The 24,454-nt window shown below is 46.2% G+C and overlaps 1 protein-coding gene and 1 non-coding gene across 3 annotated transcripts; one reads left to right on the plus strand and one right to left on the minus strand.

Annotated features, from left to right (window-relative positions):
* The first annotated feature begins 58 nt into the window (after positions 1 to 58).
* NKIRAS1 (NFKB inhibitor interacting Ras like 1) lies at positions 59 to 21,031 on the plus strand. Of its 2 annotated transcripts, XM_065946790.1 has the most exons (5): positions 161 to 177; positions 3,816 to 3,907; positions 8,296 to 8,406; positions 13,936 to 14,177; positions 20,347 to 21,031. In XM_065946790.1, the coding sequence occupies exons 3-5, from the start codon at positions 8,313 to 8,315 to the stop codon at positions 20,587 to 20,589; spliced, it is 579 nt and encodes a 192-aa protein (XP_065802862.1). In that variant the 5' UTR covers positions 161 to 177; positions 3,816 to 3,907; positions 8,296 to 8,312; the 3' UTR covers positions 20,590 to 21,031. The 2 variants fall into 2 exon arrangements, with proteins under 2 accessions (XP_065802861.1, XP_065802862.1); XM_065946789.1 differs by lacking the exon at positions 3,816 to 3,907 and having other exon boundaries at positions 59 to 177.
* TRNAG-CCC (transfer RNA glycine (anticodon CCC)) lies at positions 4,766 to 4,838 on the minus strand. Its single transcript has one exon. It is a non-coding gene; the product is annotated as a tRNA-Gly (tRNA).
* Positions 21,032 to 24,454: the final 3,423 nt, after the last annotated feature.

A 24,454-nucleotide genomic window follows, 5' to 3' on the forward strand; every position in this document is an offset into this window, starting at 1 on the left:
AGGGCCTCATGGGATATGTAGTTCCGACAGCGAGACCGGGTGGGCGGAGTTCGGCCGCGATTGGGCGCGACCTGCCTCAGGGTCCCGCCCCCTGCTGCCCGGGACGCGCGCCTCAGAGCCGGCGGCGACCGTCGGCGGCGAGGTTCGGGCAGCCGAGCGTCTGCGGCTGAGAGGCAGGTAGGGGGCGGGGTTCCCGGGGCCGCGGCGCTGCCGGGCGGCCCTGCTCGGGTCTGCGGGGGGCTGCGGGCGCCTCTCTCCCTGAACGCACGCGCGCACAGGCCGGGGGTCCCGCCGGGCGGGCCGCTGGAGGCGCGGGGGCTTCGCGGCGGCGGCTGCGCCCCTCCCGGAGCAGTTGGGGTCGCAGACCCGGCTCTGAGGGGTTTTCTCCAGAGAGGGTTGCGGGGGCGCGGGGCGGGGACGGGGCCCGCCCGGGTGGCGCTTTTCCTGCGTGCAGGTCTGGCCCTGGGTTTGCTCCGTTGGAACCACGGGTTTGGGGTTGTTGTTGTTGTTTTTTTTTTTGAAAACCTATTTATATGCCACAATCTGGTCGGCAGGTGCGAGCGTTTCGGGGGTGGGGGAAAGCTGAGAAAATGCAGACATTTTGTGTTGCGTTCTTCACTGACAGTTTATTTACTGGCTTTTTTTTTTTGCACCTCCAGGATATTTTCATTTTAGAGAAATGAAGTGGCTTAACTCTTTTACACATTCTAAGTTGAAATGGGGCGAAGGTGTAAGAGACTCCTTTGTCGTCTAAATTAACGGGTTTGGTTAGTTTCCAACCTCCTTTCCGATCTTGCTGGTTTTTTCTCCTAGTTGCAGTGGTACCGTTGCAAAAGCCCCTCACAGGGGCTTTGATTTATCCAGTGCCTCGTGTGCGCCCAGCTGCTGGGAAGGTGGCTGGGGTTGTGGCAAAGATTCTAGCTTCTTGGAATAGGGCAGTCAACATACATATAGTCTGTGGTGAGTGCTAAGGACAGACGTTGACGAGAGCGAAGCGGTAGGGAGTATTGGGATGGAGGTAGAAATTTCTGCCGGAATCTTCAGGGTGACATTTGAGGAAAGACCTGAGCCCTGGGGCCGGATCTCAGTCAGAGGGAACAGAGCCAACCTGTTCAGTACCTGCGTTAACACGAGAACAGTCGTGTGGCTGGAATCTAGCCACAGGGGAACTAGCAAGAGACATCAAAGAGGTGGAGGTTCTTATGAGGACTGTGGGTTTGCAGACTTTCTGAGATTGGAAACCGCTGGAAGGGTTTGAGCAGAAGGGTGACTTCATGTGACCTACATTTTAAAAAGGATTGTTTGGGGGAATTCTCTGGCTCTGCAGTGCTTTCAAGGCCATGGCCCGGGTTCAGTCCCTGATTGGGGGGAATTATTAAAAGATCCCACAAGCAAGCGCAGCCGAAAAAACAACAGAAGATCATTTGAGGCTAAAAGGAAGAAGGGGGAAAAGTGGCCAGTTAGGAAGTTGTATTCATTTTTCTATTGTAGCTGAAACAAATTACAGCAACTTTACAGACTTAAAACAGTACACATATGTTGTCTTACAGTTCTGTAGGTCAGGAATCTCACTAGGCTAAAATGGGGTTGTCACTTGGGCTGTGTTTCTTTTAGAGGCTCTAGGGGAGAATCCATTTCCTTTCTTTTCCAGCTTCTAAAGGTCACCTGCATTCCCTGGCTCCTTAACTCCTTCATTGGCAAAACCAGCATTGTAGCATCTTCATATCGCTGTCTCTCTCTTTCTGACCCTCTTGTCCCTCCTTGTAAAGACACTTGTGATGACGTTGGGTCCACTCAGATAAGCCGGGGTGATCTCCCCCTCTCAGGTTCTTAATTTAGTCACAACCTACGAAGTCTTGTAACCTAGAAGTCCATGTAAAGTAGAATACTCGTGGATTTGGGGAATATGACATGGGCATCTTTGAGAGACCGCATGAGAGAGGATGGTGCCTTGGGCTACTTCATTAGTGATGGAGGCGCTAACTGGTCCAGCCATGGACGCATTTCAAAGGTAGAAGGTTTATTGATGGATCAGATGTGGGGTGTGAGAAACATTAGTCAAGAACTATTGATTGCAAAGTTGGGATCATCATTTGGAAAGAGGATTCTGGCAATGTGATTAATCACTGCTAATTTCTTAATTAGGTTCTGCGGTTTTGTTTCTTAATTTGCAGTGTCTCATGTAGTAATTTTGCAAGATTTGGATTGGTATTTTCAATTGATTTTGAGGTTTCTGAGGGCAGTGATCATTTCTGGTTTTGCCCTCTGCTTTATCCCTAATGCTTGTCATTATGGTAATCCCTCAGTAAATATTTACTGAATGAGTAGAAGAATGGTAAGCTGGAATGTGCTTATTGTATTTATTATGTGTAATGTAGTTTGCAAAACTCTTAATATGTATTTGTGTAAGTGAAATGTATTCATATATGGGTAAGTGGAAGCACTGCACACAATCCATTATGTTTACATAAACCACTGCACAGGAGTAGAAATTTTCCTCCTGCTATGCTTACATTATAAGATCCATAACATCTCTTTATGAAGTCAACAGTGTTTCAGTGTTAGTATTTTTCCGGTTGCATAAAAAAGCTGTGTTTTACTGTAAAACTAGAATGATTTCCTTAGAACAGCCGTACTGACAATTTGGGGTTGCTGTCTCTGGCGGCTTTTCCAAGAGAATACTGACAGGGCTCAGTGTTTTCAACAGGATGGATTAGATCACAGTTTTATTCTCTAGCCACATTATTGATTAGCCTGGAAGGCAAAGCAGTATGTATTTAAGACTGTATTGGATTTTGTCTGTTAAGCACATTTTCTTAGTCATTTATTAATACATCAGAATATTAGGGATGCATAGATCCCAGTTTGAATATTATTGTCCAGCAGTTTCTCAGGGTAGGGACTGTACAAGTATCCTTAACTACCGCTTTTGGTGTTAACCTCGTGTTGATGTGGTTTCTGGGTAAGTAGTTTCTGCGCTCGTAACTCTAGAGTGTTAGAAGGAACCTTGGAGATCAGCTCTCTACTCTGAAGACTTTCAGACTTTCAAAGCCTGGTTTTAGTAAGCGGCTTGGCCACCCCATGTTTCTTCCTGTGACTCCCGGCCTGTTTGGGGCATTGCAGATGACCTTTTATATTTGGAAGGAAATGGTGCAATATTATAATGCTCAGAGAACTAAGCTTTTAGTAATTTTTGTTTGTAAATATGAGTATATATAAATGTGAGAACAGTTTCCTTGTATGTCATGAAAGTCCCTGCCATCATGTCATGCATAGAAGATGAAGTGTTTTTGTGTGTATTTAATGTTATTCATTCAGAATCTTAGATGTTACCTTAGATGTTAACTTTTTTGAAGGATTCATACTTTTAAGAAATGAATTTTAAGAGGTATAGTTGATGTACAATATTATATGAATTTCAGGTGTACAACAGTGATTTGCAGTTTTAAGTTATATTCCACTTATAATTATTAGAAAATATTGGCTATATTCCCTGTGCTGTACAGTGTATAGCCTTATAACTTATTTATTTTGCACACAATAGTTTTGCCTCAGAATTCGTATTTTTTTTATTTGATGGTAAAGCAGGTCACTGATCTTCGGGTTTATGTAGTATTATTGTTTTCCATGTGAAGACAACTAAGAACCTAGAATGTTTCAGGTATGTTTTAAGTAATCACACTCTTATCTTTGTTTTTTTTCTTTTTGGTGGTGTAAAATATTTACCATGGTCTGTTGTGTTTTCTTTCTTTCCTTCTTGCCTTCCTACACAACCTTAAAATCCTTATCTAGTGTTTGAATTACCTCTTTTTCAGTTCCTTTTGCTGTTTGCCCTTGATGACGTTTCCTCTGAGGTGTTGAAATAACTCCTGCAATTTATTACACCCTTGATGAAGTTTCCTCTGAGGTATTGAAATAACTCCTGCAGTTTCTTATACACAAATACAAAATAATGCATATTTTTAACATACTTTATCTGCCAGTCACAAGTGATCAAAGTACAATTGTATTATACCACTTTTAAAGCAGATAATTAAGACTACTTCCAAAGAGTCTCAGGAATATTTGATTTCTGATTTCTCAGGAGTCTGTTGATTTCAGCCTTTTTTCAGTTTTCTACGGTCCCTCGCACTCATACCCGCCTCCCTTTCACAGAGTCTATTGCTGTGAATCACTGGGCTTTTTTTCTTAAAACAGCGGCTTCCCTCAACTACAGTATGTACCTACCCTTTTAAAGCACTTGAATTTTTTTTGAAGGTTAGTATAGTATGTGGTAATGGGGGACTTTTTTGATTGAACAGTAAGGGGAGAAGGAAATGGCAACCCACTCCAGTATTCTTGCCTGGAAAATCCCATGAACTGAGGAGCCTGATAGGCTACAATCCATGGGGTCGCAAAGAGTCGGACACGACTGAGCGACTTCACTTCACTTCAAGGAGAGAAGAGGTGAGGATTGGTATTTACAAATTCTATGGGGCTGAGATGTTTTGGAGGAAGGGAAGTAACAATAGAAGATAGTAGAAAAATCAGAATTTAGATTCCAGCGGCAACCTTTCCTGACAACAGAATGAGTTTGTCCTGCTACCACTTTCTTGTTCTCTTCTCTCATAGTTAGGTGGCAACTTTCTTTAAATTGTAACCATTGTTATTATTATTTTTAATAATTCTCACTTGGCATGCAAATCCCATTAAAAAAATTTTATTTGGCTGCACCGGCTCTTAGTTGCAGTATGTGGGATCTTCAGTTGTGGCATGCGGGTTCTAGTTCCCTGACCGGGGATCGAACCCGGGGCTCCTGCATTGGGAGCACAGAGTCTTAGCCCCTAGACCACCAGGGAAGTCGCAAATTTTAATTAATATTAAAAACCCTTTGAAAGAAAGATTCAGTAGTGTAACTTACAGGAGACCACAGTATGGAGAGAGAGAGTAGAATCCTATGATAAAGGAAATGACATTAATCACAAATTCAGAAGTATCTATAGATAACCTTTTAATACAGGCTATAGTAGCTGACATAGGTGTTAGCATACCACAGATGATTAGTGTTACACCAAACCCTGCCCTTATAAAGACAGACTGAGAATTTTTCTGTTGCAAGTACTCTGAAATTGAAATTGAAAAGAAAGTCCCCTAAGAGAAGTGGTTCTCCTGGAAGCAGGTGATAAATACTCTTGGGAAGATTTATCAGAATGATTCCGAGCATGCCAGCTAAGAAATAATGGTTATGTCACATAAGTGATGATTATTTATCTACTGGTAAAATGTAACATACTGCTATGGAAATGAGTACTGTGTCATTACTGCACTATAATAATAGTAGCATTAAAATGTTTCATGTGATTAGTGTTGTGGCCTGATTTGGGTTATACACAGTTGTAGAATTTGACAATCTATGACAAAGGAAAGTATATATAATGGAGAAAAAAAAAGTCTCTTCAGTAAGTGGTGCTGGGAAAACTGGACAGTTACATATAATAGAGTGAAATTAAAACATTCCCTAACACAATATAGAAAAATAAACTCAAAACAGACTAAAGATGTAAGATCAAAAACTATAAAACTCTTAGAAAACATAGGCAGAACACTCTGACATAAATTTTAGCAATGTTTGTTTGAATCTGTTTCCTAAGGTACAGGAAACAAAAGCAAAAATAAACAAATGGCACCTGTTTAAACCTGAAAGATTTTGCACAGCAGAGAAAACCATTGACAAAATGAAAACAATGTACTGAATGGGAGAAAATATTTGCAAATAATATGACTGATAAGGGTTAATACCCAAAATATAGCAATTCATTATCAAAGAACCCAAACAATCCAATTTAAAAATGAGTGACTGATCTGAATAGACACTTTTTCAAAGAAGACATACAGGTGGCAGTAGGCACATGAAAAGGTGCTCAGCGTCATTCATCATCAGAGAAATGCAAATCAGAACCCCAGTGAGAGATCACCTCTTATCTGTCAGAATGGCTGGCATCAGGAGGTCTGCAGATAACACATGTTGGCGAGGAACCGGAGAAAAGAGGACCCTCCTGCACTGTTGCTGGGAATGTAAGCTGGGGCAGCCACTGTGGAGAGCGGTATGGAGGTTTCTCAAAAAACTAAAAACAGAGCTACCATATGAGTGAGCATTTCCACTCCTGGGTTTATAGCCTAAGAAAACAGAAACACAAATTTGAAAAGATAAATATACCGCAGTGTTCACTGCAGCATTATTTACAACACTTGAAATACGGGAGCAACCAAAGATTTCATCAACAGATGAATGGATAAGGTAGACATGGTACGCACACAGTGGAATATTACTCAGCCATGAAAAAGAATGACATTCTGCCATTTACCACAACATGGGTGGACCTGGAGGGTATTATGCTTACTGAAATAAGAGACAAGGACAAATATTGTATGTTACCACTTATATGTGGAATTAAAAAAAAAGAAAAACAGACTAGTGAGTGTAACAGGAAAGACGCGAACTCACAGATACAGAGAACGAGCTAGTGGTTACCATGGGGAGAAGGAAGGGGGAAGGGCAATATAGGAGTAGGGGATTAAGAGGAACAACTTTCATACAACTTATGTAAATATAAGTAATCTAAAAGGATATATTGTACAGTACAGGGAATATAGCCAATAGTTTATAATAACTGTAAATGGAGTATAATCTATAAAAATTTTGAATCTTTTTACACTTGAAACTAATATTGGGAATCAGTTATGCATCTTGTGCGGGCTCAGTTGTGTCTGACTCTTTGCAGCCCTGTGGACTATAGCCTGCCAGGCTCTTTGCATGGAATTTCCCAGGCAAGAATACCACAGAGGGATCTTCCTGACTCAGGGATTGAACCGTCATCTCTTGTGTCTCCTACATATCAGGTGGATTCTTTACCACGAGTGTCACTTGGGAAGGCCCAAGGAAATCAGCTATACCTCAGTTTAAAAAAATTACAGACTTTGAGAAAGTAGAGAAGGCTGATGGAAAGTTCTTTTTCGCTTAGTGTTTTAGATCTTGGTTAAAAACGAGTGGTGTGCGACTTGTGCATATAGAAAGATGTCCACAGGTCTCTTTTATTGGATGCTTATTTGAACATTTTTGTTGTTTTCTGCCTTGAAGGAGTTGTGCCATCCTTTTTAAGTCAGAGTTATTGCATGTTCCACACTTCTGTTTTTGTTGTTATTTAGTCACTCAGTCATGTCGAACTCTTGTGACCCCATGGACTTTAGCCCTCTAGGTTTCTCTGTTCATGGGATTTCCCAGGCAGGGATACTGGAGTAGGATACTGGAGCATTTCCTGCTCCAGGGGATCTTCCCAACCCAGGGATTGAACCCACGTCTCCTACGGTGGCAAGTGGGTTCTTTACCACTGAGCCCCCTGGGAAGCCCCTCCATGCTTCTAGGTGAGAGAGCTGGAGGACATGATGATTAAGGTTTGTGTTGGAAGGTGACAAAAGGCAATGTGGAAATCTAAATTCTCTTAGCAGGCTATTTTGTTGTAGTTAATGAGTCTTTTTTCTGTTTCTGTCTTGTCTACTGTTACCTTGCCTTCTGGAAGACAAAAAAAAAACCTTGAGGAAAATTCAATAAAATGTTACCTGCTCTCTGTCTTCCTTGATATCTGAGGAAGCAAGGAGGAAAGAGTTTTCCTTTTCTTTCAGTTTAAAGTGCCTGAGCAATTTTTCTAGCATGAAGAACCATGACTCAGAAAGAATTGTGACTAAGACAGCCCCAAATCCAGTATCTCACTGTCCTGAGAAAAGACTAACGTTGGCATTGATGGTGTTAATGCTTTTTTTAAAAGAAATGACATCCATCCTCTATCCAAATTTTTAATGATGTCCATTCTCTATCCAAATTTTTATCTTCATGGCTCCTTAAAGTTTTACTTAAGTGCTTGTTTTTTCAGGTAGACATTGATGAGCAGGCAGTCTTTCAAGGATTGGATTTATCTAGGATTCTGTTTGGATTGCTGTAGACTTTAATTAATACTGAAATAGTCTTTACATAAGATGTGTCTATTCTTTTTGATAACAAGCATGTTTATACGTGTATTCCTGTGTTTCTCTAGGTCACCTCTGCAGGGGTATACACGGAACCATAGCAATGATTACTCTGAGGGAGCATGTGGGAACCAGGGAACGGAGTTTGGAAGAATAAACTTTATTCTGTATCTCTTTTTTTATACTTGCAATACCCAGTATCCCCCTGTGTACATATTAGTAATTACATTGAAACATAGAAAAAGGAGAGGATTTTTTTTCTTTTCTTTTAAAGATCTTCTCCCCTCTTCACAGCGACCCCCGAGGAGAAGATGGGGAAGGGCTGCAAGGTGGTGGTCTGTGGCCTGCTCTCTGTGGGGAAGACGGCGATCTTGGAGCAGCTCCTTTATGGGAATCATACTATTGGTAAGATGTTTTTCCTCTAGTTTCTCTGTAGACTCTGGGAACTGATTGGGATCTTTGGTTGGCCACGCTGACCTGGAGATGGGTGAGGTGTCGTCTAGAAGGACCTGGAGGGTTGTAGAAGTCGACAGAGACCGAAGGGGTATGTAGGGGCAAGGAGAAAGCGTTTTTATATTGTCGACATTCTGGAGTGCTCGCACTCACTCTGTTAGAACAGGAGTTATAACAGGCAAGGCAGTGTTGTCTGTGGTTTCCAGTAGATCATTCACGTCACGAATCGCAGTCGCTGACCTCCAGATACACTGATCTTTCATTTTCATTTCATACATGACTTTCCAATACCGCCGAATGGGTTTTAAGAATGGAAGAGAGAGCTGTTTGCTGCAGTATGACCTACTTTTGTGAATTGGATTATCTCATTCATTTATCCATTCATTGAGTTAAAAATTGTTCTGTACTTCCTCTGTGATCCAGGCTATGATGAGGCCTCTCTGGCTTTAAGGAGGTCACAGACATAACAGAATGAAATGAGGCTTCTCTTAGGTAGAATCATGACAAACACTTTGAAGTGTTTGTCAGTGGCAAGAACCCTGGAGCACATTTCTATCTTATTTTTATTAACCATTTGATGAGCTCTGATTCTCTTCTACCTTCCCAAAATAATATTTAACAACTTTGGTTAATTCCACATTCGGTTTTCATTATGATGCCTGCATCAGAAATTCCAAAACCTTTTGATTTCCCCAAAACCATCACTCCTGTCATAAATGCTGCATTAACGGTTCTGAATTTTTTACCCTCAGATTCTAATTTGTACAAAAAACAAATTATGCCCAAGGTGGGTAAAAAGAATCCCTTTATCCTGTCAGAACCCCCACAGCTTTTGTTTATGTAGGCTATGTCTTACAACATTTCAATTACATTAGAAATTAAAACTGAGGAAAACTTTAAATGTACTACTTAAAGTAAGAACAATACATTTACTACATGCTAAGGGAACACATTTTTATGAAAAATAATTCTATTTTCAAAAACAATTTAGTGAGAAGACGATTATTGATTTACATTTCTGAAAATCGAATGTCCATCCGAGTAGAAGGCGGCTGGATTATCATAACCCATTGTGTCTGCGTTCAGCCTGCTGTTGTGTGTTGTTTTAGTTGAAATACGTGAAGAACATCTGGCCTCACACAAGTGTGTGGTTGAAAAAGTTATGAGTATTTTAATAGCTTTGCAGGTACTTCAGGATTTGCTTCTTTGGTATTTCAATAAAACTCGGGTCATTGATAGTTACTTAAAGGTTATGCAGTGTGAACCCTGAAACCACATCAGTGAACTTGTATTACATTAAAATCACATTGATGTATCTTGCACATCAAATGGATTTTTTACCCAAGCATGGTTTTTTATCATGAATGGGTCATTTGGAAAATACTGGTTAACTTAGATAAGCCTGAATAACATTTGTTGATGTCATCACCAATCTCATTGGCACTGGGAGGCTATTGAGTTTATGCCGATGGATACAATTCTCCTTTTTTGCTTGAAAGCTCACAAATTTTATCATTAACCACACATATTGTCAGTTATCTCCCTGGAAATGAGAGACTCCGTTTATTCATCTTTGAGAAAATGTCTGCCAGATACCCAGAAAAACCCTTGGTTTTTTCTGTGTCATTTCTTTAAAAAAAAAAAAAGAAAAAGCCTAGTTCAGCTTGCAACTCAGACACAAGAACTCTTCCTCCAGACGGTCACCATTACTCATTAAGTGAAATACTTAATGCAGACATCCCATTAATCACGTAAAATTTTGAAAAGATGTAAAGATACATACTCAAAGATTGGGATTTAATAAATTTGGTCATTTTTCTGGCTTTATCAGGGACATTTTTAGATGAAATTGACTTTTCATCTTTAAACCGTATTAGGAGGTGGTGAGGAATTCAGCCACCAAGACGGTTGGTGCCCCTGCCTGAATTTGTGCTAAGCCAATGTGGTTTTACCCACCGTTACTTTTGCATCATCAGCAAATGTCAACATAGTGCAAAAGGTGATCGCCTTAGCGTTGTTACGAAAAAAGTTTTGCCCCTGTTGTGTTGTGTTTAGTCGCTCACTCGTGTCTGACCCTTGGCCCGTGTGGGTTCCCTGGAAGGAGACCTCAAGGGATCTCTGTCAGACCACACCTTGAGGACTGCCGGCACACGTGGATGTTCTCAGCTGAGCAGCGTCATCTACTGTGTTTCCTTTTTTCTTTCTCTGTTTATGGAGGCGAATATTTGCCCTGTTCATCATTTCTTTAGTTTTGTTTATACCTTTTCCTAATTCTTATGCATGTCCAGATGTTTCTGTTTTCTGTGAGGTCTGCTGTATCAGATAATCCCCCACCACACACGCACGCACGCACGCACACACACTTTTTGGTGAGATCTGTGAGCTGGCACCCTCTGGGCCTGTTGCACAACTATCACCACAGGACTTCCCTTGACTTCTTTCTTCTCTCTGGGTTTCAGTTCCTGTATCTAGACCTTTTGTCATCTTTTGTTTATGCCCTCCTTTTGCTGAAGCAGATCTTCCAGTTGTTTTTTTGGGTTAAAAATGTTTCACGATGAAATGAGGCCTTGGGCAATGACAGCCTCAGACAGCCCTCTGTGCCTGGTGCACAGTCTAACCCTGGGGCTTCCGAATAAAGCTGTTTACTATTATTATCCCTGTGATTCTCTCTGCCAGAAACAAGGGTTTGATCCCTGGGTCAGGAAGATCCCCTGGGGAAGGAAATGGCAACCCACCCCAGTACTCTGACCTGGAGAATCCCATGGACAGAGGAGCCTGGAGGGCTACAGTCCATGGGGTCGCAGAGTCTGACACAACTGAGCACACACACGCTGAGGTGGTTTTCCGAATCTCATGTCTTCCTGTGATTACATGCTGTTTTTTAAATGCTTTGACCACACCGCAAGGCGTGTGGGGTCTTAGTTCCTGACCCGGGATTGAACCCTCGCCCCCTGCGTTGCAAGCGCTGTCTCAAGCCACTGGACCTCCATAGGAGTCCTCGTCTTTGTTTTTTAGCCCTTACATCCAGTTTTCATCTCTGAGTCTCCTGTTCTTACTTCATGACGCACTGTCTCCTCTCTCTAATGTAGCGTTGGGTAGTTTGTTGTTTGTTTGTTTTCTTTTCTTTGCACAGTCTTTCTTTTCAGGTGCTCTTTCCTGATTTTTGGTCTCTTCCTCGGGTGTCTGCTAATCCTTGGTTGTCTGCTTAGTGGTTAAGAATGGCGAACTGAAAAGCTAATTTAAAGCTCTAAGCTGTGGGTAGGATTCATGAGTTTGCTTCATTATAAGGTGACCTGGGTGGGCATTTGCCACCCAAGAGGTTAGCATATTTAGGGTTTGTAACTTTTTCACTGGTCAGATTCCCCAGATCCCTCCGCCTGGAGGGTGAAGAGCTGGCCGTGCAGTTTGGGCGCGGGCCCTGGCTTGCCCCCGTCTTCACTCTGCCCTCTGATCGCCTCTGCAGCAGCTTGTGTTTTTCCTTTCCCGAGTGCAGCTTAGTCGCCCGCTGCGATGGGGCAGCGTGGAGTGGGAGAGGCCATCCGGAGAGCTGGCTTCACACAGTTTACAGGATGACAAAATCTCAAAAGGTCTAAGCTTAATGGGAGGAAGGGAACCAGACTGGCTTTTGGTGGATAAAACATCCACCATTACCAAAGTCTTGGTAGTTTTTGTTTTAAAATTTTTTTGTAATCAAAGCCCTGCCAAGTTTGTGTCTTCATGGGCTGCCTCTCACACTAGTTGAAATTCAGACTGTTCATCTTCTCGTCTTAACCTCCTTGTCAACAAACCGTTGTTGAATACTTGGCGTGTATTCAGTGGGTGTTTCTCTCAAGGAAGTTACGGACGAGTTGCAGAGACAAAATGCACACAGATGGAGCAGAGTAAGATTGCCCGTTTCAAGGCTCATCATTCCGGTGAGCAGGGGGATGAATGGGGCACCAAGCGTGAGCTCGCTCACTCATTCATTCCACTCAGATAATCTCTGAGGACTTTCTACATCTGTAAGTCGATTTGTTGGTCCTCAGAACTAGAGAGAGATTACCCACAGTCCTGGCTCTTGAGGAGTTTACTTCTGGTTTTGGAGGGGACAGATATGAAAAGATGGATGTGTGAAATGGTCTTACGTGTGCAAGACACAGGAAGCGCAGGATGGAGAATAGAGGATAATCCAAAGAAAACCTACAGAGCTGACATCTCAGCAGAGTCTGGAGAGGACGAGGTGTTGCCCAGCTGTTTCCTGAGCTGTTGGTAGTGGTTCCGGAGAAGGGCACGGCCAGGCGAGTGGGAGCCGGCGGTGGATGGAGCAGCGATCGTAGCAGTCGGGGGGCTGGCTTGGGACCATGTTCACCCACCCGTGTTCACCAGCTTCCCTGGTGGCTCAGTCGGTAAAGAATCCACCTGCAATGTGGGAGACCTGGGTTCCATCCCTGGGCTGGGAAGATCCCCTGGAGGAGGGAAAGGCTCCCCACTCCAGTACTCTTGCCTGGAGAACCCCATGGACAGAGGAGCCTGGGGGCTATAGTCCCTGTGGTCACAGCGTCAGACACGCCTGAGTGAGTGTCTTCCACTTTCAACCATGCTTCCTTCTTCCGAGAGAACACTTGGGACTGAGCAGATGGATGGCGATCCAGGGACAAAGCAGGAGGGACGGGTGGGCGGAAGGGTAGCAAGTCTCCTTAGTGTGAAGGACATGGGAGACGTCACACAGAAGTGCACGGGAGGTACTTAATATGAGGCCTGGTGCTTAGACCCAGACTGGACATGTCCATGTTTGAGTCCTTTAAACAGACCCTGGAAACAGTGGAAGTTGTACAGAGAAAAAATCAAGATTACCCAAGTCCTGTCCTTGACTCTGATGATGAAGAAAACAGGGCTACTTAGTTGTTGAAACTACTTTAAAAATCAGACTTTAATTTCCATTTTGGACATTAAGTTCTCTGACTTGTAAGTTACTTTTTAAAAATAAGTAATAGTAAATCTCATTGCCAAATTTTTATCTTTTATTCCTCTATGGAAATATATATATTATATATATATCTTTATCTTTTATTCCTAAATATTCCTATATGGAAGAAAGAATCTTAACTACTTTTCATTTTAAATAAGTTAGTAAGTGGAAATATGATTCTTAGGTATAGTAAATAAGGAACCTAGAAAGCCAACTTGTACATGATGAGAAAATACTCAAAAATTGGTAGAGTTGTCCAGAAACTAATAGATTTTTAAAAAATGGAGATGAAGTTGACATAACATTAGTTTCAGATGAGTAATGTAATGATGTGATATTTGTATATACAGAAGTAATTTCTGGGGACTTCCCTGGTGGACCAGTGGTTTAGACTGCCTCCCAGTGCAGGGGCTGAGAGTTCAGTCCCTGGTCGGGGAGCTGAGATCCTACATGCCAGGCAGCCAAAAACTAGAGGCACTACTGTAACAGATTCAGTAAAGGTTTAAAAAATAACAATTTGCCTTTCATCCCAGGAATAGAGGACTGTGAGACGATGGAAGATGTGTACATGGCGTCAGTGGAAACGGATCGAGGGGTCAAGGAACAGCTGCATCTGTATGACACCAGAGGCCTGCAGGAAGGCGTGGAGCTGCCCAAGCATTATTTTTCATTTGCCGACGGCTTTGTTCTTGTGTACAGTGTGAATAACCTTGAATCCTTTCAAAGAGTGGAGCTTCTGAAGAAGGAGATTGATAAGTTCAAAGATAAAAAAGAGGTAAGTGGGGCTGTTAAAAAAAAATAAGCCAACTATGAATTCTGTTTAAATTGTAGCATGGACTTCTGGGCAATTAAAATGTTTTAAAAGCTTTCAGTTGTATTCACAATATCTGTAATCTTCATGATTTTTTTTTCTTAGCCCAGGAAATACAGAGCTGATGGGTTCACCAGGACCAGCACTTGACTCTCTACCTTTCCTTGTTTCCTTGTATAAGTTGAATTTTAGTGACTCCGTTTCTCACATACCTAGTTCATTTCATGTCATTTGGGACCACTGTATCCTAGGGCTTTTTATTGTCTTTTTGAATATATAGGATTGTCTTCAGCCTTAAAGAGGAAAAAAAAGGAAAGAAATGGAAAAAAATGAATAATAACTGGGTTCTATTGATTTGCCACTTGAAAATAAGGCTCTCACTGTGGTCTGTGAAGTCCTCGGTGGCCCAGCCCATGTCTGCCCACGTAGCATTGTTCCCCTGTCCCTGTGCCCACTGACACTCCAGGGGTCTACTTTCTGCAGAATTTTTCAGCAGGATATTTCTGTCCCCCCAGAAGTTCTCAGTCACTGGTTCCCCGGGCTTTCTCCAAGTCAAGACCACCTTCTCAGTGCCTAGGGAACCATGTCATGAACCTGTTAACCTAATTTTTATATATTTTTTTATGTCAAACTTTTAATTTTGAGATGATTGTAGATTCACATGCAATTTTAAGAAACAGCAGAGATCCCTCACTCAGTTTCCCCCAATGCTGGTAACATCCTGCAAGACCATTGTAGAATAGGGCTTCCCCGCTGGCTCAGAGGTAAAGAATCTGCCTGAAATGCAGGAGACACGGGTTAGATCCCTGAGTCGGGAAGATCCCCTGAAGAAGGAAATGGCAACCCACTCCAGTATTGTCGCCTGGAGAATCCCACGGACGGAGGAGCCTGGTGGGCTGCAGATAACGGGGTCACAGAGAGTCAGACCGACTTGGTGACAATAACAGCAGCGTCGTAGATAACGCAGCGGAGACTCTGACGCTGACACAGCTGGGGGCCCCAGCACTGCAGGGGTCCCCGCGGACCTCTTCTGTCCCCTGCGTCCCCGCCCACCCTCCCTCCTTCGTCAGTGACTCACCTGTTCTCCATTTCTGTCACCTTGTCATGTTGACGTCCGTGGAACTGCAGTTTGTAACAACCCTTCAGTCACAAGCTGCGCTGTCGGTAGGGTTTTCCTGCTCCCTTCTGCATGTGGGGGCTCCGCCTGCTGACCCCGCCTCCCACTCCGTCCCTCCCGCGGCCGTCTCCCCTGGACAGCCACCGGTCTTTTCGCGGTGAGTCTGTCTCTGTCAGGCAGGGTCATCTGCGTCACGTTTCAGACTCCGCATGTACATGATTTCCTGTGGTATTTGTCTTTTTTCTTCAGACTGACTGCAGTTAGTTTGACAATCTCTAGGTCAATCCGCGTTGCTACAGACGGCATTATTTTGTTCTACACTCCACTGTACACACACACGGTGTCTTTACCCCCCCCCACACACACACACAATCACACAATCACACACACACACACACCACACAGTGTCTTTATCCATTCCTCTGATGATGGGCATGTAGGCTATCTCTCTCTCTCTCACACACACACACACACACACACACACACACACACACACACACACACACACACACACACACACACACAGAGTGTCTTTATCCATTCCTCTGATGATGGGCATGTAGGCTATCTCACACACACACACACACACACACACACACACACACACACACACACACACACACACACACACACAGTCTTTATCCATTCCCCAGGTCTTGGCGGTCTTGGCTACTTTGAGTTTTCTCCAGATACACACACACACACACACACACACACACACACACAGAGTCTTTATCCATTCCTCTGATGACACACACACACACACACACACACACACACACACACACACAGAGTCTTTATCCATTCCCCAGGTCTTGGCTACTTTGAGTTTTCTCCAGACACACACACACACACACACACACACACACACACACACACACACACACAGAGTGTCTTTATCCATTCCTCTGATGATGGGCATGTAGGCTATCACACACACACACACACACACACACACACACACACACACAGTCTTTATCCATTCCTCTGATGACACACACACACACACACACACACACACACAGTCTTTATCCATTCCTCTGATGACACACACACACACACACACACACACACACACACACACAGTCTTTATCCATTCCTCTGATGACACACACACACACACACACACACACACACACACACACACACACACACAGAGTCTTTATCCATTCCCCAGGTCTTGGCTACTTTGAGTTTTCTCCAGATACATGCCCAGGAAGGGGCATGCGGAATCCTATGATTAATCTATTTTTAGTTTCTCAAGAAACCCCCACACTGGCAGCTCCAGCTTACATTTTGCGGCAGTGTAGAAGGGCTCCTTTCCCCACGCCCTCCCCAGCATGTTATGCGTAGACTTTAACATTTTTATCCCTTTATTCTTGCCCGTGCTGGGTCTCGTTGCTGCATGGGCTTGCTGTAGTCCAGCGAGCCGGGCCGCTCAGTACTTGGGGCGCGCGGGCTCTGCGGTGGGGGCGCGCCGGCACCGCTGCTCTGTGGCGGGTGGGATTTGCCTGTGTCGGGGTGGAACCCGCGTCTCCTGCATGGGCAGGCGGACTCTTTACCGCCGAGCCAGCAGGGAAGCCCATTTACAGACTTTAGTGAATGAGGTGGTAGCTCAGTGTAGACGAGTTTGCACGGCAGACGTTTAGGGCCGGCACTGTTCTGGGGAGGGGCCGGGGACACAGGCGACCATGGAACGGTCTCTGCTTCCACAGAGCCGCTGGCGGGAGGCGGGAAGGCCTCCCTGAGGACACCGCTCGCTGAGATCGGGGACGCGACGGGCGCCTGGCCGGCATCCGGAGGGGCTGCTCCGGGTGGGCCCGGCTGAGGCTGGGGCGGCGCCTGTCAAGCTGGGGGCGGCGGGCGGGGAGGGTGGCGGCCGAGGGCGCCCCTGTGTGGAGGCAGAGGGAGGACAGGGTGTAGCCGGGGTTACATGACTTATTTTCATGTTTGTTTTTAAGAAAATGAAACGGGCAATGTTTGCGTATGGTTCAAAAATTAAAAGGATACATCAGAAGGACTCCAGTGAACTCCGGTTCCCGCCTGTCCTCAACCATCCATTTCCGGTACCCCAACTGTGCTTTTTAAATATTTTCCCATCTTTCTAGTCGAGGGGCACCTTTGCAGAGTTTCTTCATATAAATACAAGTAAATAAAGATGTACACACTTTTTCTTATTCTTCTCTTATACCAGAGGTGGCTTATTGTTCTACACCTTGTATTTTTCATGTAATGCATCTTGGAGTCCTTTCCCTAGCGGTACTCAGGATTCCTTTTTTTTTTTTTTTTTTAAAGCTGATGCCTGGTATCCATTGTGTGACTATGGATATATCATATGTAATTAGCCTCGGGCTGATGGACACGGGATATCTTGGGTCACGTGCTGTTATGAACCATGCTACAGTAAATAATCTTAGACTTTTATTATTTTGTACATTTTAGCATATAGTTGAAGATCCACCAGCGGAAGTTAGGATCTTGTGAAGTCGCTCGGTCGTGTCCGACTCTCTGTGACCCCGTGGACTGCAGCCCACCAGGCTTCGTCCATGGGATTTTCCAGGCAAGCATGCTGGAGCGGGCTGCCATTTCCTCCTCCAGGAGATCTTCCCGACCCAGGGATCGAACCTGGGTCTCTAGCACTGTAGGCAGACGCTTTACCGTCTGAGCCGCCAGGGAAGGCTCGAGGGGTAAGGACAGTGCCGAGTTGCCGTCGCCAGGAATGCAGTGAAAGCGCCTGTTGCGCACGCTTGCCGACACTGCCTGAATGTCCGGATTCCGCGACCCTTCTGGGTGAAGGGTGTTTCTGTAGCTCCGCTTTTCCTTCATGTGCAGGAAGTTGAACTTCCTTTCGACTTAGTTTTAAGCTGATCGCTATGCTGACTCTGGCCTTGCGGGAGAAGGTGCGCAGCCGGGTTTACTGCACCAGCGCGCTCTCAGGCACGCTGACCTTTAGTGGTTGGCACCGAGGGGGGCGCGGCGGCGGAGGCTGCACCGGAAGCGCCTCTGAGGCAAGAGGAGGACACCGGAGGAGGGCAGAGGCCGGGCGGCAAGCGCGGCCGGCGCTTTAAAAAGCAGGCAGCGAGCAGGCTCTGTCAGATGCGGAAAGCGGAACGCGGCGCAGTTCAATGAAACTGAGATGACGTCTGACGGACCGCTGTGAGGGAGCTGAGCACAGCAAACAGCTCTTCAAGAGCCTGGAGGCAGAGGGCGAACGTCTGCCCCATAGAGGGGCGGGGCTTCCCAGGGGCGCGGTGGTCAAGAACCCGCCTGCCAGTCCTGGAGACACGGGGGACACGCGTTCCATCCCTGGGCGGGGAAGAGGCCCTGGAGGAGGACATGGCGGCCCGGTCCAGTCTTCTTGCCTGGAGAATCCCGTGGACAGAGGAGCCTGGCGGGCTACTGTCCGTGGGGTCGCAGAGAGTCAGGACTGAAGGGAGACTGACAGGAGCTGGAGAAGGATGCTGAGAAGGCTGTTTGTACGCAGGATGGCTCAGTGGAGAGGTGCAGGAGCGAGGGGATGGTTGGTGGAGCGACCCCCGATCCTAGAGGGCGGACGTGGGCTTAGAGGATGAGGAGGGCGGTTAGGTGCGGTGGTGGAAGTACACGGAAGTTCCCTTTGCGTTGCTTCTGCCTACTTGCTGCAAGCATGGACGTCAGCGGAGGTGAGGGGGGAAAGCGGAGGCACAGTGGAGGCCGGAGGCGGCGGCCGCGGCGGCAGGGACGAGAGGGGAGCGCGCCCGCCTGGGCCGGCACCGCCCTCGAGGTCGGGCTTCCCAACGGGGACCCGCCGGCAGGTGGTTCTCCAGCCACATGAAGTAGACGCTGTTGGCACACTGCGGTCGACTTCAACTTGGAGCTTCCCTGGGGGGGTTGGTTGTCGAGACTCTGCCTGTCGGTTCAGGAGACAAGGGTTCGCTCCCCGATCTAGGAAGACGCCGTGGAGCGGCTGCTCGTGCACCGCAAGTCCTGAGACTGCTCTGCGATCGGGCGCCGCGGGGAGAAGCCTCCGCGGGGAGAGGCCCGGAGCAGCGGGGACCCAGCTCGGCCAAGGATACGCAGGCCCGTTCAGAAAAGAAGCTGCTAATGAACCGGGGTGGGGGCGTGATCCAGGTGATCACCATGTCAGGGGAGCCTAGGCTGAGGGGGGCCGGGAGGGCGGTGATTCGGGGCGCCCGCAGTCGGGGTGCTGATGGGGGTCAGGGCGATGGTGAGCCTGTGTGGAGGGGGTGCTGAGAGAGGCGGCTCCCGAAGGGTCGTCCACCCCGCTGAAGCGCCAAGGGGGTGGGGGCGCCGGGAGGGCGGCTCCTGCTGAGAAACGGCCGTTATGACCGGCCAGGAAGACCGGGCTCCGGGCGCTGCTCCGTCCCGGCGGGCCGGCCACAGAAAGGCCGGGCCGCCCGTGGGTCCGAGCCGTCCCCCGCCGCCGCCCCTTCGTAGGCCTCTCCGGCCCCCGGCTCTGAGTGCCCCGTGACTGCTGCTCGCGTGGCCCGCGTGTGCCCTGCGTGGCAAGTGTCCCACTGAGAGGAGGCTCGCTCGCCCTGCCTTTAGCGCAGTGCTCCCGCTGGGGCACGCGCTCAGCAGGGCTTTCAGCGCCTGCCTCAGGCGCTTGGCCGTGACTCGGATTAACGTGAGTAGAGTGGGCTGAGTCAGGTCCCCCGGGGTGCAGACCTCTCCCGGCTCCAGGCGCCCTGTTGTGTTTTCAAGGACATCTCGCAGATTTTCCAGACAGCAGGTAAGAGCTAAACTGAAATGCAGGCACGTTTCAGTCAGACGTTATCTGTATCCCAGGCATTGGTGTCCCCAGCCCACCTCCCATTCACACCCGTTATTTCACCGGTTACAGCGTCTCACAGCCGCCGGTGGCGCACTCCTGCTTTTAACAAAACGCACAAGCAAGCAGTGCGCTGCCGCCCCGCCTCACCACGCGGGTCACGTCTGCAGCGGTTGGCTACAGGGTACAGCCTCCCTTCTCCGTTTGGTCTGGGAGTCTGACCTTTCCCTCCGCCCCTCCTCCAGGTGGCGATCGTGGTTCTAGGGAACAAGATCGACCTTTCGGAGCAGCGACAGGTGGACGCCGAGGTCGCGCAGCAGTGGGCCAGGAGCGAGAAGGTGCGCCTGTGGGAGGTGACGGTCACCGACCGCAAGACCCTGATCGAGCCCTTCACCCTGCTGGCCAGCAAGCTCTCCCAGCCCCAGAGCAAATCCAGCTTCCCTCTGCCCGGCAGGAAAAACAAAGGCAACTCGAGCTCGGAAAACTAGAACTGCAGACGCGCCCGCCTTCGGTCAGCCGGGACTGCCTGTCTGTCTGTCTGTGAACACGTTCAAGCGAGGCCGTTTGTGTCTGCCTTGGTCCTTAGGAAGCCTCGGATGCACTTTCAGTTATCATTAAGCTACTTGGGCCAAGTTGTATTGTTGCCTGACTTGAAATCATGCATTTGTACCCTCATTGTTTGAAACTTGTCCCTGAATTGAGCACCTGTGCTATTTATTTACATTCTGTTGTACTTATTAAAAGAATAAAGCTTGGCTGTATGCAGATGACCCGAGTAGCTCTGCTCACCTTTAACCTTTCTCAGAAGCAGTCATCCTGTGCCACTTCATGCAGACTTCCAAGCGTCTCCGGTCTAGTGTTCTAAAATGACACCTCACTGTGTCCAGATTGGATCACAAACAGTAAACTGGAGTACTGAGTTAAGCCAAACTTCATCTGGTGGAGATCTTGCTAAACAGAACAAAATGTGATTTAACTTTGCTGAAATTATGTTGAGCATGAATTGAGTAGGTGGTGTAAATACGTTCAAACCGGTTCTTCCTTCTTTAGGAAGCTGCTAAACACTAGTAAAGCTTCATTCTGCCCAAGTCAAAGTTACCATAACTACTTGGAAAGTAAGCAGCAAGCTCCTTAGTCATTTCAACCTTGAAAGCAGTTAACTATTGGTTTTAAATGAGATGTGGTCCAGCAATAATAGTAATGTTAAAAGGTCTACTAAACAGTAGTTATCTTGAATACTTTTTAAGAGATGAGGTTCAGTGAATTTAAACTCAATTGGCTCAGTTCAATGACTGCAAGGCAAGAACTACGGCATATTAGATACAAACTGACACTGCGGCAGCACCGGCCAATTTACAATCAATGTTTCTCATCACTTTTTTTTTCTTTTTTTGGTAAAAGAACTGTCACTCAGATGGTTAAATCATTCCCTGCCTTCTCTCCTAGTTACTGAGTGTTGAACCTCTAGCTTCTTCATTTTTTCTTAAACACAGATAAATACTTTCAGAGTTATTTAAAGCTGAGATGGTAAAGAATCCGCCTGCCATGTGGAAGACCTGGGTTCGATCCCTGGAGACTGGAAAGGCTACCCACTGCAGTATTATTCTTGCCTAGAGAATCCCATGGACAGAGGAGCCTGGTGGGATACAGCCCATGGGTCACAGAGTCAGACACGACTGAGTGACTAAGCATAGGACACAGAATTTAAAAGGAACATATGGGGGTGGGGGGCTTTCCCTGGTGGTCCAGTGGTGAAGACTCCGCTACCCCTGCAGGAGCTCAGGCTCAAGCTCGGGAACTAAGAACCCTCACGCCAGTGTGGCCAAACCCCACAGAAACCCATCTTGCAGTCTGCTCCTCTGCTGAACCCAGCTTGGCTCTGTCCGTGCGCGGCATGACGATGCTTAAACACGCAACGGAGGGACATGAACCCCCACTCTGGACCCTGCAGCTCCTTCTCCTGTGGCTGTAGTTACTTCTCCACAAGAGCCCACTTCTCATGTGGTGATACCAGGTTGGTGCAAACGTAATTCGGTTTCAGACCGTGAATTTCAAATCATTCTAACTAGGCTCAAAGACATCTTTTTTAACCAAATCAGGAACTATTACACTCAGCACAGTTTAACCCATGAGATTTAGGACTTGTCACCCCAACAAAACAATGAGCTCTTTGAAGACAGCGACTATCTTAAATCATGTTATATATATATATACATATATATATATATATAACAGGGCTTTATAGTCTCCCTAGATTAAACAGGCTAAGACTCTGCTCCCAATACAGGGGATCTGGGTTTGATCCCTGGTCGAGGAACTAGCTCCCACATGCCGTAAGTGAAGATCCAGAGCAAATATCTATGACAAAAAGCAGATGTTGTCAGTAAGGGGACAAATTGACACGGTGCCTTGAGAAGAACAGCATCACCCCAAGGGTGTTCCTGCCAAAGGTACACAACCTCAATCAAGTCACAAGCAACGTGAGACAGACTCACATCAAGAGAAAAGCTACAAAAAACCAGCAGGTCTAGGCTCTTCTGAAATGGCGAGGTCGGCGAAGACCACACAAAGGAAAAAAGGACCTAGAGACGGTTATCACCCTAAGTGAAGTTAGTCAGAGACAATCTGGTATCAATGACATGTGGAACCTAACATGGTACAAACGAACTTACTTACAAACCAGAAACAGACGCACAGACTGTGAAAACAAACTATGGTTACCAGGGGGGAGAGGTGGGCAGGGATAAACTCAAAGTTTAGGATGAACAGATAGACACTCCTATAAATAAAACAGGTAACCAACAGGACCCACTGTACGGCCCAGGGAACTGTACTCAATACCTTGTATCAGGTTGGTGCCAATGTGACTGTGGCTTTGGACCGTGAATTCTAGATCACTGTAACTAGGCTCGAACACATCTTTATTAATCAAAATAGGAACCAGTACAATCAACACATTTTTCCCAACAAAAAATAACTGTTTATTCCTGTAGCATAAATATCTCTGCTTCGTCCAACTAATAAAAATAAATGGAAAAAAAAAATCTGTGCTTTGGGATTCCATGAACTCTTGGAAAGCATTTTCTGCCTCCTGATGGTTGTGAAAGTTTTCCCTGCAAAAAGTGGTCGAGATGCTTGAAGAAGTGGTAGTCGGTTGGCGAGAGTTCTGATGAATATCACGATGAGGCAAGATTGTGGGCCAATTTGTTCAACTTCTGAAGCGACGGTTGTGTTACGTGCAATGAGTGTTGTCGAGGGAATCGGGACCAATGCCGGCCGCAGGCATTGCGGTTTTTGGTGCATCTCACTGATTTGCTGAGCGTACTTCTCAGGTGGAACGGTTTCACCAGGATCCAGCAAGCTGTAGTGGGTCAGGCCGGCAGGAACCCACCAAACAACACCCAGGAGCTCTTTTGGGGCGAGTCTGGCCTTGGGAGTACCCGGCAGCGTCTTTTCAGTCCAGCCACAGAGCTGGTCGTCGCCAGCTGTGTGAAATCCACCTTTCATCGCGCGTCCCTGTCGCGCAGGATTGAGAAGTGGTTTGTTTCAGTTTGCAGTCAGCTCGTAAGGCACCCACTTACAGAGCTTTTTCAACTTTCCAGTCTGTTTCAAGTGCCGAATCACCACAGAAAGGTCGACACCGAGTTCTCCGGCAATTTCTTGTGTGGCTGTGAGCAGTGGCCTCGCCGACCCTCTCAGTGGGCTGTGGGCAGCCTCTGCTGGCCGCCCACTGGGCTCCTTGTCTTCATGGCTCTTGTCTCCTTTGCAAGACTTCCTGATCCACCCCTGCGCTGTCTGTTAGCAGTTCCTGGGCCAAGTGTGTCGTTAATGTTGCGAGTTGTCTCTGCTGCTTACAATCCATTTTGAAACTGAGTAAGAGAATTATTTCATTTTTTATCTAACATTTTGTTAGCAATAAGTCATTAGCAAAAAGAAAAAAGTAAATTGAGACATGCACAGAAAAATGATGAATAACATAACCACATTTAAGAATGTATTCCAGCATCAAATGGCAAAGTTCAACACTGCAAAACGGCAGCTACTTTTGCACCAACCTAATTCCACCACCGCACCTACAAATTGGCAAATGCTTTCAAAAAGATGTAGCAGAACACTTATCTTTGGAAGAAAATGACTTAGATTATCTAACCTTTTCTAAGGCACCTCAGTATTTATCCTGCAAGGCTGTTGGATAAATTAAGAGTAACATACCAAGCCCAGTTGGTGCTGGGTAAATGAAACCAACGTGTTTAGTCTGCATTACCTCTAGATTGTTTTAACAGTAAAAAGCTAGCAAGAAGAAAAACTACCAAAAAAGGCAAAAGAAAGTAATGAATGCAGCAGTGTTGGTGG

This window comes from Muntiacus reevesi, chromosome 10, assembly GCF_963930625.1.
Source record: "Muntiacus reevesi chromosome 10, mMunRee1.1, whole genome shotgun sequence".
Lineage (NCBI taxonomy): Eukaryota > Metazoa > Chordata > Mammalia > Artiodactyla > Cervidae > Muntiacus > Muntiacus reevesi.